The sequence below is a fragment of the Chiloscyllium plagiosum genome, unplaced genomic scaffold, assembly GCF_037043375.1.
Source record: "Chiloscyllium plagiosum isolate Xiang-an unplaced genomic scaffold, Cpla_swu_hap1 HiC_scaffold_11, whole genome shotgun sequence".
NCBI classification, from domain to species: Eukaryota; Metazoa; Chordata; class Chondrichthyes; order Orectolobiformes; family Hemiscylliidae; genus Chiloscyllium; species Chiloscyllium plagiosum.
The window spans coordinates 20,012,304-20,026,760 of record NW_028270149.1 but is presented as its reverse complement, the minus strand read 5'-3'; the positions used below and the strand labels follow the sequence as shown (position 1 = coordinate 20,026,760).

Here is a 14,457-nt window from a genome sequence, read left to right as displayed (position 1 = left end):
TGGGTATGCCTACTGGTGCCCCCGGTGGTGGGTAGCTGAATGCGCTAACTTAACGTAATTTAATTTACTTTGGCTCAACTTTGTTTAGGTTCGGTTTTTTTCATTATTTATTGAATGGTAGTTTGTGTAGTTTTTCTCTCTCCCCTCAGTGGTTTGTTGAGTAGAGTAGTAGTTATTATACTGTTATGTAGTGATTTTGTAAAAACTTTAATCTTTTTCTCAATAAAAATATTTACCAAAAAAAAATCAATAACTGCCTTCTCATCAAACAAAGTGTTTTCACTTGATTAAAATATCAATAGTAAGGTCTTGGATTTTTTTACTTAATTCCATATGTTTTGTTAAACATAGGCCAGTATCAATAGTCATGACAGCAATTCCTGAAGATTGGGATGTAGATTCATCCCAATACAGGTGGCTAGTTGGCCCATTGAGTCCACACTGCTCATTGCGGAATGATAAAGTCAGCCTCGTTCTTCTATTCTAACCTCGCAGCCCTGCAAGTTTATTTCACCCAAGAACTTAGCATGGGTTCTCTTAATATAGCCTTTGGATCTGACCATTACTGACCATATTTGACACAAAAGCAGAAATTGCTGGAAAAGCTCAGCAGGTCTGGCAGCAGACATGGAGAGAAATCAGAGTTAACATTTCGGGTTGAGTGACCCCCTACTCTGATTTACAGAATCTACAGTTCTTTCGGTTCTTGTTTTCTAACCACATTAGACTGTTATGCAGCTGGTGTGACATAAGGTGGCAGAGGACTTCCTGAAGCACCACATTCCATGTACAAAATAGGAACAGTTATAGACTATTTGCCCCCTCAAGCCTGCTCCATATAGTGTAAGTACTCAGGTGTTCAGTGCCAGGATTGTGAAGCAGCAAAGACAAACTAGTGACAACAAATGCACAATTCAGCTCAATGGAGGGATTGTAAATGCCCTCCTAGATCTATAATTAGTTCCACTCCAGCTCTAATCATGCTTTCACGATTTATACCCCAAAAGAGTATTTTTAGATTCTCTTTTATCTTCGCTGTCCATTGCTTCTTGTACTTTCTCTTGGTTTTGTCTTATCCCAATTAGCCCTGAATCTTTAACCTGGTGCTAACCATGCAAAATAATAATTGTCATATGGACTCTTCTTCCATTTCCCTTTATTATCTGCTTTGCCACCCAGGGCCTTCTGAATATTTGCACTGCATCTTTCCTCCAGTATGTACCTTGATTGTACCCAAACATAAAAACAAACTCCTCTTTAAAAGGCAGCCAGTGTTCAGTTCTGCCTTCCAATATATCGGAATCCATGCTTAGCCTATTTAAGTTGGCTTTCTCCCAGTTAGTTATTCCTACTCATAGGAGTTGGTTAGCTTAGTTAGTTAGATGGCTGGGTTGAGATGCAGAGTGACACCAACAGTACACGTTCATTCCCCTCAATAATTGAAGTTATCACAGAGGAGTCTCCTTCTCAACCTGAACCTTCATCTGAAGCATGGTGACTCTCGGGTTAAACTATTACCAGTTGTCTCTCTAATGAGAGAGCAGCCCTATGCTCCTCTGGGACTATGGCAACTTTGCTTATCTTTGTTCCAACTAGGACTGGTTATTTTTGCCCTTTTCTATAGGCATCCTATATCTGACAATATAATGATCACCATCCCCCAAACGTTTCCTTCCTACACTATCTGCTGGAACCAATCCATTGCCCACAACAGGATGAAACAAGATCCCTCCTTTAACATTGCACTGGAAACAAACTGATACTGAATGCCATCCTGAACACAAGTGCTTACCCTTCCCTGCCCCCTTGTACTATTACTGTCCCAGTTTAAATTGGAATTATTAGAATTATTTCACCACTAAGTTTCTTGAAAATCTTTCCCACTAGTTGGTTATTGAATACATCAAGTAATATATTTAAACACTACTGTTCCCCAATTAGAGTCAAACAGATTTTGTCCTTGACCTCCCTTGGGATATCACCTCTCTCCAGAATTGTAATGTTTTCCTTAAATCAATTCTGCCAGCCTTCCTACTTTCTTTCCTTCCCTCAATCTAGTCATTATCACATTGCTGTTTGTGCAATCTCATTGCACGCAAAATGGCTGCAGTACTTCCTATATGACAACTGCAATTAGAATTTAAAAGTGCTGTAGTGGCAGTAATGTGTTTTAGGACTTCCAACAGTTGTGAAATTTGGCCAGACTCTTGTTTTATTTGTCTATATTGAAATCCACTTTTCATAATTTTGTCCAATTTCTCAATATCACGTTTTAATTATATGCTATTTCAGAGCAGTTAGGTTTTGCACAACATACTGGAATTCACTCAGCGTCCAACTGTTTGCAAACCACATGGTACTATAATAAGATGCACCATCAAAATCTACTTGGACAGTGTGTTTGGAAAAATTTCACATTTGTGGATAGTTGATTAATTTTAAAACACAAATGGAAATCTCTTTTTTAAAAATTACATCCTGAAAAGAGCAAACGTTATTCTGAAAACCCAAAGCTATGTAAAATATGCTTTAACGTTTCTTAAATTATAGACATTTTCTTTCTTTGCACAGTTGGCATGTTGGTTAAAGCCACCAACTTGAGCTTGGTTTTCAGCTTTGTTCCACTAAACTTAAACTTTACTCATCAATAACTACAGCACTTGAATATTATACAGTGCAGTACGCCTGCAGTCTTCAAATGACATTTGCCAAAACCCATATAGACTAAACCTGCATATATTACACTGGTTTTCTACAATAAAAGGTATTTATCCCTTATTCTGTTTCCAAACAAAAAACTTTGAACAGTGCACCCAAACGTAGGCATAACCCATATTATTTAAGTCATGTTTACATATGTTCCCATGATCAAGAAACACTGCATTCACTTGGGTTTTGTTTTGAAAGTCCAGAAGTTTAATTTTATGTTAATCATTAAGAACCTGTTCTTAACAAAACTGTTCTGTGATTCATCAGACTTAAATGATCATTTGGCCATGCCTTGCAACCTGTCCACATCCATTATAATTTAATCCATCACAACCAACAGTAACCTGTATTTTTAATAAAAACACCTTTAACATGGTGCTCCATCAATTTTTGGTTCTATAAATAAAGGTTCCTAGCTTCAGTTCCTTACCCACACTTAAATTAGCAATAAGGGAGTCAATACTGAGAGAGATATTTTAGGCAATGGTCCATTTCGGTTGGAGGAATAGAAAGGCAATTTATTATCTAAATATAGAGAAAGTTCAGAGTGCTTCAGTGCAGAGCGATCTCAGGTGTCCTCATGCACAAATCGCAGAAAACTAATTTGTAGTACAGCATAAGGAAGGCAAATTGAATTTTGGGATTTATTGATAAAGAAATAGTGTATGAAAGTAGGGAAGTGTAGCTGCAACTGTACAAGGCATTAATGAGATGGAACCTAGAGTATTGTGGACATTTTTGGCCCCCTTATTGAGAGATGTCATTGCATTGGAGGCAGTTCAGAGGAAGTTCACTTGATTAATTCCAGAGATGCAGGGCTTGTTTTATGAAAAGCAATTGAGCACTTCAAGCCTATACTCTTTAGAATCTAGAAGAGTAAGAGGAGATTTAATTGAGGTACACAAGTTGTTAAAGGGGTTTGACAAAGTAGATGTAGAGAGGATGTTTCATCATGAGGGGCAGTCTAGAATGGGATATCACAGTTTTAGAATAAGGGGTGGCAGATTTAAAACAGATGAGGAGAAATTACTCCTCTCGAGGAATCATGAATCTCTGGAACACATCAGAACACATTACCCTAGAGTGTGGTGGATGCTGGGACAGATTTTTAGTTAGTAATGGGTTGAAGGGTTATGGAGAGAGTGAGCAGGAAAATGGGGCTGAAGCTGAGATATGATCAGTCATGATCGAATCAAACGATTGGGGCAAACATAAGGGGCTGAATTGCCTATTCCTCCTCCTAATTCTTATGACTTGAGTTACTGAGATGACCAGCTAGCTTTCTACTGAGAGGAAGAGTTATATGGGGAACCCCCACTGTTCGATGCCTTACGTACTTTCTCGCAGTTGGTCCTATATCAAGAATCAGCTTTTTTTTTTGAATGAAGGATATTTTCTGTTTTTGGATACATTTACCTTTACCCTCAGTTTTTTTCTAAACCAAATCATCTCACAGCCAAAACAAACAGACCTAAAAGCAAAGTTTTGTTTCCAAAGAGCCCAAATGGACATATAGACATGCTGAATGGGAGTCTTTAGAAAAAAAAACTTCACTTTTAGGTCCATCTTGGCTAAGAGAAGTCTTTTCTCTCATCCCAAAGGTCCAAACTCAGCATATCCTCAGTTCCATTCTGGTCAAATTTTGATAAGACCTTCGATTTTTAGATCTTTTCAGTTTCTTGTCATACAGATAAAGGATACCTGTTGTATACAGGGGACATCCAGGTCATTTGCTAATGCAAATTACTGAAAATAAAAGTGCAATGTAATTCAGTTCATTCTTTGTAACTCACATGGTGAAGCAGACATACAAGATGCTTGCCTTCATTAGCTGAGCATAGAGAGTATAGTTACAAGGAAGTCTTGTTAGAACTTTATAAAACATTAGTTAGGGCCACAGTTGGAATACTGTGTGCAATTCTGGTCACCACTAATTGGAAGGACGTGGTTGCACTGGACAGGGTGCAGGGGAGATTCACAAAGATGTTGCCTGGGATGAAGTTTCAGTTATGAGGAAAGGTGGAACAGATCACGAGAATCTCTTCCCTGTCACAGATGTGTCTAAGACAGGAGGACATAGGTTTAAAGGTGAGGAGCAAGTTGTTTAGAAAGCATCTGAGAATCTATTTTTCCTTAATAGGGTGGTAGATATATAGGAGTGTGCTACCTGTGAGGGTGGTGGAGGCACACACCTTGAGAAGTACTTAAAATGCCAGGGCATAGCAGGTTATGGGCCATGTGCATAAATTGGATCAGTGTTATTTGCTGTTTGTTGGTCAATATAGACATGGTGGGTCAAAGGGCCTGTTTCTATGACTCTGTGATTCTAAATTTAACATATACATGGGCTCTCTGAGGAAAAAAAAAATCTGGTGAATAAACTTAGGTGAAGCCTCCAAGATCGCTCTCATTTTTTCACTGGCAACATGATTTTAAAACAAAAGCAAATAATTGCTCTGATTCGATGACTGCCAGAAGAAACCACCAGTCAAGTAAATTCAGACAGTTCATCCTCTTAAACTATTCTCTGCAATGATACAATTACTTGGTTGGCTAAGAGACATCACCTTTGCCAGCTGTGCTGTTCTACTTCAAATGAATTGCATTTTCTTTTGACCTAAACATAAGTAACTAAATATTAGCTGAAGAAAGGAGTCAGAGGATTCAAGTGACCAGAGATAATGAGCCCTTTTAGCAGCTACCTTGCAGTCATGTTAACTGGACTCAACAACTGTGTCTGTCCAGCTGCATCCCTGCAATCTTCCAGCCAAAAGCATTTTACTGACCAGAAAAGAATAACTGAACAGCTGGATCATTATTTAAAATGGACTTTTTCACCTTCCCCACCATTATATTCCACAGCTGCAAGAAGTATGTCATTTCAGTTCCTTACCAATGTTGATTTCATCGTCAGTCAATGTATCTCCAATGAATTCAAACTGAAATACATTCAGGCTCTGTGAAAACTTCACCACAGCTGAAGAGTAATCTGTAACAGAAAAAAAGGACTTCAATAGTTTGGAAAATACTCCAATACACCATATCATGCAACATCATACATTGGCAGCTTTCTGAACTAAGACAAGGGTTCAAGAAATCTCTAATTTCGAAGTCCAGCAATTACAGTCAATTTAACCATAGAAATGAAAATAATTTAGAAACAATAATTGGGAAAAAGTTAAGTCACTTCAGCATATGTGGAATAATATAAGCAAAAGGAGCATAGAGGGCTACAGTGTAGAATATAGCTCGAGAGACAGCAAGGATACAACAGGCTGAGTGGCCTCCTTTTATGGTGTTATCATTCTATAATTCTATGACTGAGCTGGTAACGGCTGCATATCACCAAACCATTCCAGCTGACGGAAACACAGGGGCACTGGTGTCATAACTGGAAATGTTACACTGGTACAAATCCTATTCCACAGATACTCTTCCAGAAACTCTTATTTTGCTTGAACTTACACTTGTATAATAGCGACATGATTGGACATGAAAGGTTGCCTGCAACTATCTATTTTGGAAACCAGTGAAGCTGGACTGGGTATAAACAAAGCAAAGTATATTTCAGTAGCTGCTTGGAACGGCAGAAAGACCAAGTGAATGAAAACTGGATGGGTAACAAGAAAAACTTCTCCAATTCCCTCTCAACTAAATCCAGCACTGGGGTTAAAGCAAGTTGGAAAAACATCTTTCCTCAAAGACCAGGCACAGACATGATGGGCCAAATGGTCTCCTTCTTCTCCATAAAACCTCAGTGATTCTTCCAACTTCATAAACATATGGATTAGGAGCAATAGGCCCTTCAGCCCTTCCAACCTGCTCCACCATTAAAATCACAGCTGAACTAATTAGTGCACACTCCTGTTACGACACAGGGTAAACCCTCCTGCTTAATTTAAAACCAGAAACACAGAAAAGATGTATCCCGTGCAGTAATCTGTAAACATCGAGTGGCCAAGAACTATTTAAAGCAAAAATTAACAAATTTCTTAAAGTGTAACAGACAATAACTAACCACTATTTATAATTTATTCCTCTAACATATCTGTTACGTTCCCTTCTATACAACTAGCCTGATAAAACCCCCAATTAAAATTTACAAAACAACACTTCTTATCTCAAAACCAGGCAGCTGTAGGTTCTTGTCTTTGGATCTTCCAGTGTCTTCTTTTCTCCTTGTTAGGAATTTCTGCGTTAATGATCGAAAAGGTACTTTTAAGAGATACTTTTTTCAAGCAGTCTACATGCTCGGTTTGGCAGTTCTCCTGTCAACTGTTCAATTTTATCCCCTGGTCTTATACTCCAGAGCATTGGCTTGTGTCATTGGCTTTTAAGATTGTCAATATACTCAATTCAAATTTGATTAGAATTTGTTACGTTTCAGGTATAATTTAAACTGATTGGCTGAATTCAAATTTGTTTGTGTGTCCAAGCAATGAACTAATCAATTGTTCAACCCAATCTTACATTGTTACTTTTTGAGAACACTTAGTGCTGTGTTCAGTAGTTCTGCGGCTTTTAACTCTCTTAAAAGGTAGATCCACATCTTCATAACACTCCCAACTTGCTCTGATAACTTTTCACCTTTGCTTTCAAGAATCTATCTACAGCTTCTTTAAAAATATTCAAAGAGTTACTTATATCGCCTTTTGAAGAAAATTCCAAAGCATCACAATCCTTCAAGAAAATAAATTCTCATCTGAGCCATGAACTTTAAGCCGTGGCTGTCCCATGAGAGGTAACATCCTCTCCACATCATTCTGTCAAGAGCCCTCAGGAGTTCATGATTCAGTTAAGTCACTGATTACTCTTCCAAACTCCAACAGATACAAACCTAGCCGTTTTCTCATAAGGCAACCCACACATTCCAGCTCCGGTCCAGTAAACCTTCTGAACTTTTCCAATGTATATACATTTAAATAAAGGAGACCAAAATTATACATAATACTCCAAATTTGGTTTCAGCAATGCCTTTAACCTAATCAAGTTATTATAGTTAATAACTGAAGGATAACCTTCATACTTTTGTATTCAATTCATTGCAATTCAATATTTGCAATTAATGTAAGCATTCTATTAGCTTTCCTAGTTGCTTTCCTGACGGCCCAGCCACAATGAGGTGATGCCTCAAGAGTGGGTAAGGCACAGGCAGAGGAGTGGTGGCCGTGCAGGGGTTGTTGGTGAACTGGCTCAGAACTCCTTTACAATTATCCCTTTTATTCTTAAACTATTCAAAATTGCACCAGATTGTGGCAACTATTGAAGACTTTCACAGTATTATTCACTGTAAAATGCATGTGACAATAAATAAATCATCCTTACTGTACTTCCATACTAACCCTTTTACCTCACATGCAGGAAAGTACTCAGATCCTTTTGCATCTCAGAACCCTCCAAATCTTTCACCATTAAATAATAGGCTTCTTATTCTTGCCCAAATAGACAATCAATCATACAATTTCCCACATCACAATCTTTTGCCAGATCTTTGCTCACCCACTGAACCTGCTCATTCCCTTTTGTAGCCTCCTTGTGTCCTCTTCACAACTCACTTTCCTACCAATCTGTGTATTGTCAGCAAACGTAGTGACCAGATGGTTGGTTGAAGTTAGACAATTAGCAGCTATCCAAATGCCATCTTAAAATTGATTGGTTATCCCTTGCCTCTACTATATCAACAGACTGCGAAGTAATTTTAAAGAGGTGATACTTGCCAAATGTTTAGTTGTGTGTGAACATTGGCCATTCGCCAGCTTGATAATTTGTTGAGATGATGGATGGTGGAGCAGTAAATGTAAAAAAAAATTCTTTGGCACAACTAGAACATTATACAAGAAAGTCAATATTGAGATAAGGTTACTCCACTAAAGGTGTCATGCTTTAGATGACACTAAACCAAAGCCCATTCAGCCTGTTCAACTAGCTTTTGTTGACATTAAGCTACCATGGTGCTATTTGAAGAATGGGGAGTTCCCTGGCTCCAATCCAATATTATTCACTCTAACACAACCAGCAAATATATATTCACTCATCATTTAACTCATTACTGCTTATAAAGTCACTCTGCACAAATGGATGTCACATTAGGCCCACTCAACAGTCAATTCACCTCCACCTCAAAAATAAATCACTGGCAAAATTGCCATTGGAATTGAAAAGCTGTGCAAGTGATTACAGAAGCCATTTATTCACCATCAGGAGAAGAGAGGGGTGAGGGAGGAAGGAAAATTGCTTGAAACTTTACATAGAGTCACCCAACTCCAACTGATAAGTTGGTGGTGAGCACACATCCTAAAGGCCAGGAAGCCCTGAGCTGATTGTACGGCCATCAGGTGGTAAATTGGATTTTCAACCCATCTGTAGCCAAAGTCTGACCTGGTGCTTATGTGCTACTGCTCAGAGTGCAACAAGTCCCCACTGATTAATGTCACTGAAGATAGATAATAAAAAGGTATTTGGCATGGGGAAGCACCCCAAACCTTATTAAAATTCTAGCCGCAGTGAAAGGAGACCCTTGTGTGACCATAAATTGGTGTCAATTGTTGCACAGATGGTTAAACCAACTGACACCTCCCATAGGAGGAAGCTAAAAAGCAAAGGGCAAAGCAATCTCAATGCATCACCCGGTCCTGACAAGAATACATGAGGTGAAGTGAGCAAGAGGGGGGATGATGGTAGAAAAGAGGTGAATGATCTTAGCCATTCAATCATAACATCACTGACCAAAACCAGTGCGGTCTCATCTACTGCACACCTGGATTCTAAAATGTACACTTTTGCAAATTATTTTTCAAACTTTGAACCTGAACATAATCGGCGCTATGCAAATATAAAAATTCTTAGGGTTTTTTTTGTCAAGAGCTAAAGGCTATTATGCCCATTAAGTCAATCCCATTTCACTGATCAATGCCACCTTGTCATCATATTCCTCCATTCCTGTGTTCCAATACTGAGACCTCTCGAAACCAATCTCTAGCTGTCATGGAAATTAAATTGGAACAAAGAAAACTTACAGCCCAGGAACAGGCCCTTCGGCCCTCCAAGCCTGAGCTGATCCAAATGTACTGTCTAAAACTGTCGGTCAATTCCTAAGCATCTGTATCCCTCTGCTCCCCACCTACTTATGCATCCATCCAGACACATCTTAAAATGAATCTACCATGCCTGCCTCTACCACCTCTGCTGGCTACGCGTTCCAAACGCCCACCACCCGCTGTGTGAAGTATTTGCCACGTGTATCCCCCTTAAACAGCTACCTCAGCCCTGGGAGGGTCCAGCAGTTTGCTGTCATCACGGGGATGCACACAGCTACCCCAGAGGGGCAAGACCAGCAGCAAATAGACACTGTTAACCTCGTAAACTGTTAAAATGGGGTAAAAAATTGCCAGTATCAATGCGCGTAGCATCAAATCGGCTACGCGATGTGTTCCTACGATGGCCTTCCTGGCCAAGGTTAAAGCCAACGTCCTGTTTCTGCAGGAGTGTGGGATACCGCACCTCAGCAGCTACAGGAGATGGTCGAGCTTGTGGGCCCATGGGCCGTCAGTTTGGTCGGGGGGGGCAACGATAGCCGCGCCTCCAGCCTGGGTATCCTGTTGAGAGGAGGCAACTTCACCATCTCCGAGGGTTAAGGAGGGGGTGGGCGGGCGCCTCCTCGTCGCCAACGTCATGTACAGGAATGCTCCCCTGAGACTGATTAATGTGTACGCCCCAGTGGGTAAGAGTGATCGGTTGGCCGTCCTGCAGCAGCTTCCACTGTTGCTGGCTACGTCCAGGCCGGTCATTCTGGCCGGAGACTTCAACTGTATCATTGATGCAGATGGACGATCCGGTTGGGGGGGCAGTAAACTGGACGCTACGTCCAGAGCCCTGATGGACACGGTAAAAGATGCCAAGCTGCACGACATCTTCAGCGCCCCTGCAGACGGAGCGCAGCGTAGATACACCTGGTCACGGGCAGACGGGTCTATCCGCTCAAGGATAGATTACCTGTTTGTGTCCCGAACGCTCTCGGTCAGATCCACCGACGTCAAGCCAGTGTTCTTCTCTGACCACTGCCTCCTGCTGGCCGACTGTCACCTACAGGATGAGCAGCGGGCTGGTAAGGGAACGTGGAAGCTGAACACAAAGCTGTTGACCCCGAGAAACATTGAGGAGCTCAAGAGGGACTACGCAGGTTGGAGAACCATGAAGCCCCTCTTTGAGTCTCCAGCAGACTGGTGGGAAACAGTAAAAGGGAACATCAAGAGGTTCTTCATCCTCAAAGGTGTTCAGGAGGCGAGAGAGAGGCGGGGAAAACTGTCCCAGCTCCAGGAAAGTATGCAGAACCTGCTCCTGCTGCAGACGATGGGGGTGGATGTCACGGAGGACCTCAAGGAGGTGAAGGGCCAGCAAGCCTCGCTCTTTGCCTCGGAGGTCTCCAAGATAATCTTCCAGTCCAGGGTCCGCTCGGTGGAGCAGGACGAGACGTGCTCACGTTTCTTCTTCCAGAAGGTGCACAAAGAGAGCTCCGTGCTCAGCAGCCTGAAGGAAGAAGATGGCTCGATAACGTCATCTCAGGCTGACGTCATGAGGATCAGTAAATCCTTCTATGCCAGTCTGTATGACGCGAAGTCGACCGACAGCACGGCCTCCCAGTCGTTCCTGTCCTCTATCACGGAGGTCTTAGACGACAGAACACGGGAGAGGCTGGAGCAGCCGCTATCTCTGGACGAGCTGACCAAGGCCCTAGAGTCCTTCGTAAAGAATAAAACTCCTGGAAGTGACGGCTTACCGGTCGAGCTCTATTCCGCTCTGTGGGACTTGATTGGCCAGGACCTGCTGGAGGTGTATGTCAGTATGCTTCGGGCAGGTACCGTGAGTGAATCCATGAGGAAAGGCATCATCACCCTCATCTACAAGCGGAAGGGGGAGAGGGGGGAACTCAGAAATTGGAGACCAATCTCACTGTTGAATGCAGATTACAAAATTCTGTCAAAGGTAATCGCCAACCGGGTCAGGTCTGCTCTGGGGTCGGTGACTCACCCTGACCAAACCTGTGCTGTACCGGGCAGGAAGATCGCTGAGAGTCTCGCACTCCTCAGGGATACGATCGCCTACGTGTAGGAGAGAGGGTTGGACACCTGCTTGATCAGCCTGGACCAGGAGAAAGCCTTTGACAGGATATCACACAGGTATATGAGAGATGTTCTCTCCAAAATGGGCTTTAGGGAGGGAATCTGCAATTGGATCAGACTGCTCTACACCAACATTGTCAGTGCAGTCTCAATCAATGGGTGGGAATCAGATAGCTTCCCAGTCAGATCTGGAGTCAGGCAGGGCTGCCCTCTCTCTCCTGCCTTGTTTGTGTGCTGCATAGAGCTATTAGCCGAGTTCATCAGGAAGGGTGCGAGCCGGAGAGGGGTGACTATTCCTGGCAGCAGGGGCCTGCAGGTTAAGGCCTCCCTGTACATGGATGACGTCACAGTTTTCTGCTCGGATCTGCTGTCCATGCACAGACTCATGTGCATATGTGATCAGTTCGAACGGGCCTCGGGGGCCAAGGTAAACCGAGGCAAGAGCGAGGCCATGCTCTTTGGGAACTGGGCCGACCAATCCTCGATCCCCTTCACCATCAGGACCGACCACCTGAAGGTGCTGGGTATTTGGTTCGGGGGGGCTGGGGCGTGCGTCAAGTCTTGGGAGGAGCGTATCAGCAAAGTGAGGCAGAAACTGGGCAAATGGAAGCTACTGTCGGTCTCCATCACAGGAAAAAACCTGGTCATCAGGTGTGAGGCACTGTCATTGCTATTATACGTGGCACAGGTCTGGCTTATTCCCAGAACCTGTGCCGCTGCAGTCACCCGGGCCATCTTCCAGTTTATATGGAGGTCAAAAATGGACCAGGTCCGAAGGGACTCGCTGTACAAAGATCTGGGCAACGGTGGAAAAAATACACCCAATACCACCCTCACCCTGATGGCCACCTTTGTGTGTGGCTGCATCAAGCTGTGCGTGGATCCCTGGTACGCAAACACCAAGTGTCACTACGTACTGAGGTTCTACCTGTCCCCGGAGTTGCGAAGGATGGGCCTGGCCTCGCTGCCGCGGAACGCTCCGAGTAGTTGGACCGCTCCGTATCACCTGTCCTTCGTGGAGAGGTTTATGAAGAAAAACACCTTTGACCACAAGTCTATCAGGAAGTGGTCAGCACGTAGTGTCCTTGAGACCCTTCGGGAAAGGAGAGGGCGGATCCTATCAAGCGGTTCCCTTAGCAGACTGTCAAAGCCATTTGGCAGAATGCCTCATCGCCAGAACTTTCCAACAAGCACCAAGACATGGCTTGGCTGGTGGTGAGAAGGGCTCTGCTTGTGAGATCCTTTATGCATGCCTGGACTCTCTGCCGCACCGCACGCTGCCCTCGAAGCGGCTGAGGGGGCGACGAGACTGTCACACACCTCCTTCTGGAATGTGCCTACGCAGAAGAAGTCTGGAGAGGAATGCAGTGGTGTTTGGCGAGGTTCGTCCAGAGTAGCGCCATGACGCGGGACTCCGTGCTCTACGGCCTGTTCCCCGGGACGCACATCGAGACGAACATCAACTGCGCCTGGAGGATCATCAACTCGGTGAAGGACGCTCTCTGGGCGGTCCGAAACTGTTGATCTTCCAGCTGAAGGAGCTGACCCCGACTGAGTGTTGCAGACTGGCACATTCCAAGGTCCAGGACTACGTGTTGAGGGACATGCTGAAGCTTGGGGCAGCTGCCGCCAAGGCGCGGTGGGGAAAGAACACTGTGTAACATCTGCCTGCCTAAAGAAGAACAGGGGGCCCATCCAGTCATTTGGGCTCTGCTGACGCCTCAGCTAAAAACGTAATCGTACAGACCTGTAAATAGGAATGATTACTCTGTTTCGATATGCAAGGAAATGGAATGTTTACATATGTATGGCATGTCCAGTTGTACAGATCAAAGTATTTTATGAATAAAGTATATTTTTGAAATAAAAAAAAGTATCCCCCTTAAACATTCCACCTCTCACTTTGAAAGCGTGACCTCTCGTTATTGAATCCTTCACCCTGGGAGAAAGCTGGTCTCTATCTACCTTCTCTATACTCTTCATGATTTTGTAAACCTCAATCAGGTCCCCCCTCAATCTCCTTTTTTCTAGCGAAAATAAACCTAACCTACTCAACCTCTCTTCATAGTTCAGCACCTTCCATATTAGGCAACATCCTCTTAAACCTTCTCTGCACCCTCTCCAAAGCGTCCACATCCTTTTGGTAATGTGGTGACCAGAAATGTACACAGTATTCTAAATGCAGCTGAACCAATGTCTTGTACAATTTTAACAGCACTTGCCAGCTCTTAACTCAATACCCCGTCCAATGAAGGCAAGCATACTATATGCCTTCTGAACCACTCTATCCACCTATGCAGCAACCTTCAGGGTACAACAGACCTGCACTCCCAGATCTCTCTGCTCATCAACGTTTCCCAAGGCTCTTCCATTTACAGTATAGTTTGCTCTAGAATTAGACTTGCCAAAATGCAGCACCTCACATTTGCCTGAATTGAAAGCCATCTGCCACATTTCCGCCCAACTCTCCAGTCTATCTATATCCTCCTGTATTCTCTGACAGTCCCTTATGCTTTCTGCCACCCCACCAATCTTTGTGTCATCTGCAAACTTGTTGATCATACCAACAGTGTCCTCTTCCAGATCATTTTTGTATATTACAAACAACAGTGACCCCAGCACTGATCCC

General features: G+C 43.1%; 1 protein-coding gene across 5 annotated transcripts in view; it reads right to left on the bottom strand.

The window, feature by feature from the left end:
• The window catches only part of ophn1 (oligophrenin 1), a 211,465-nt gene that overhangs the window by 136,514 nt on the left and 60,494 nt on the right, over positions 1-14,457 (bottom strand). For all 5 annotated transcript variants that reach the window (XM_043705052.2, XM_087991885.1, XM_043705050.2 and 2 more), the window contains exon 2: positions 5,603-5,698. In XM_043705052.2, the coding sequence (XP_043560987.2) occupies positions 5,603-5,698 (96 nt within the window). The remainder of the gene's footprint in view (positions 1-5,602; positions 5,699-14,457) is intronic.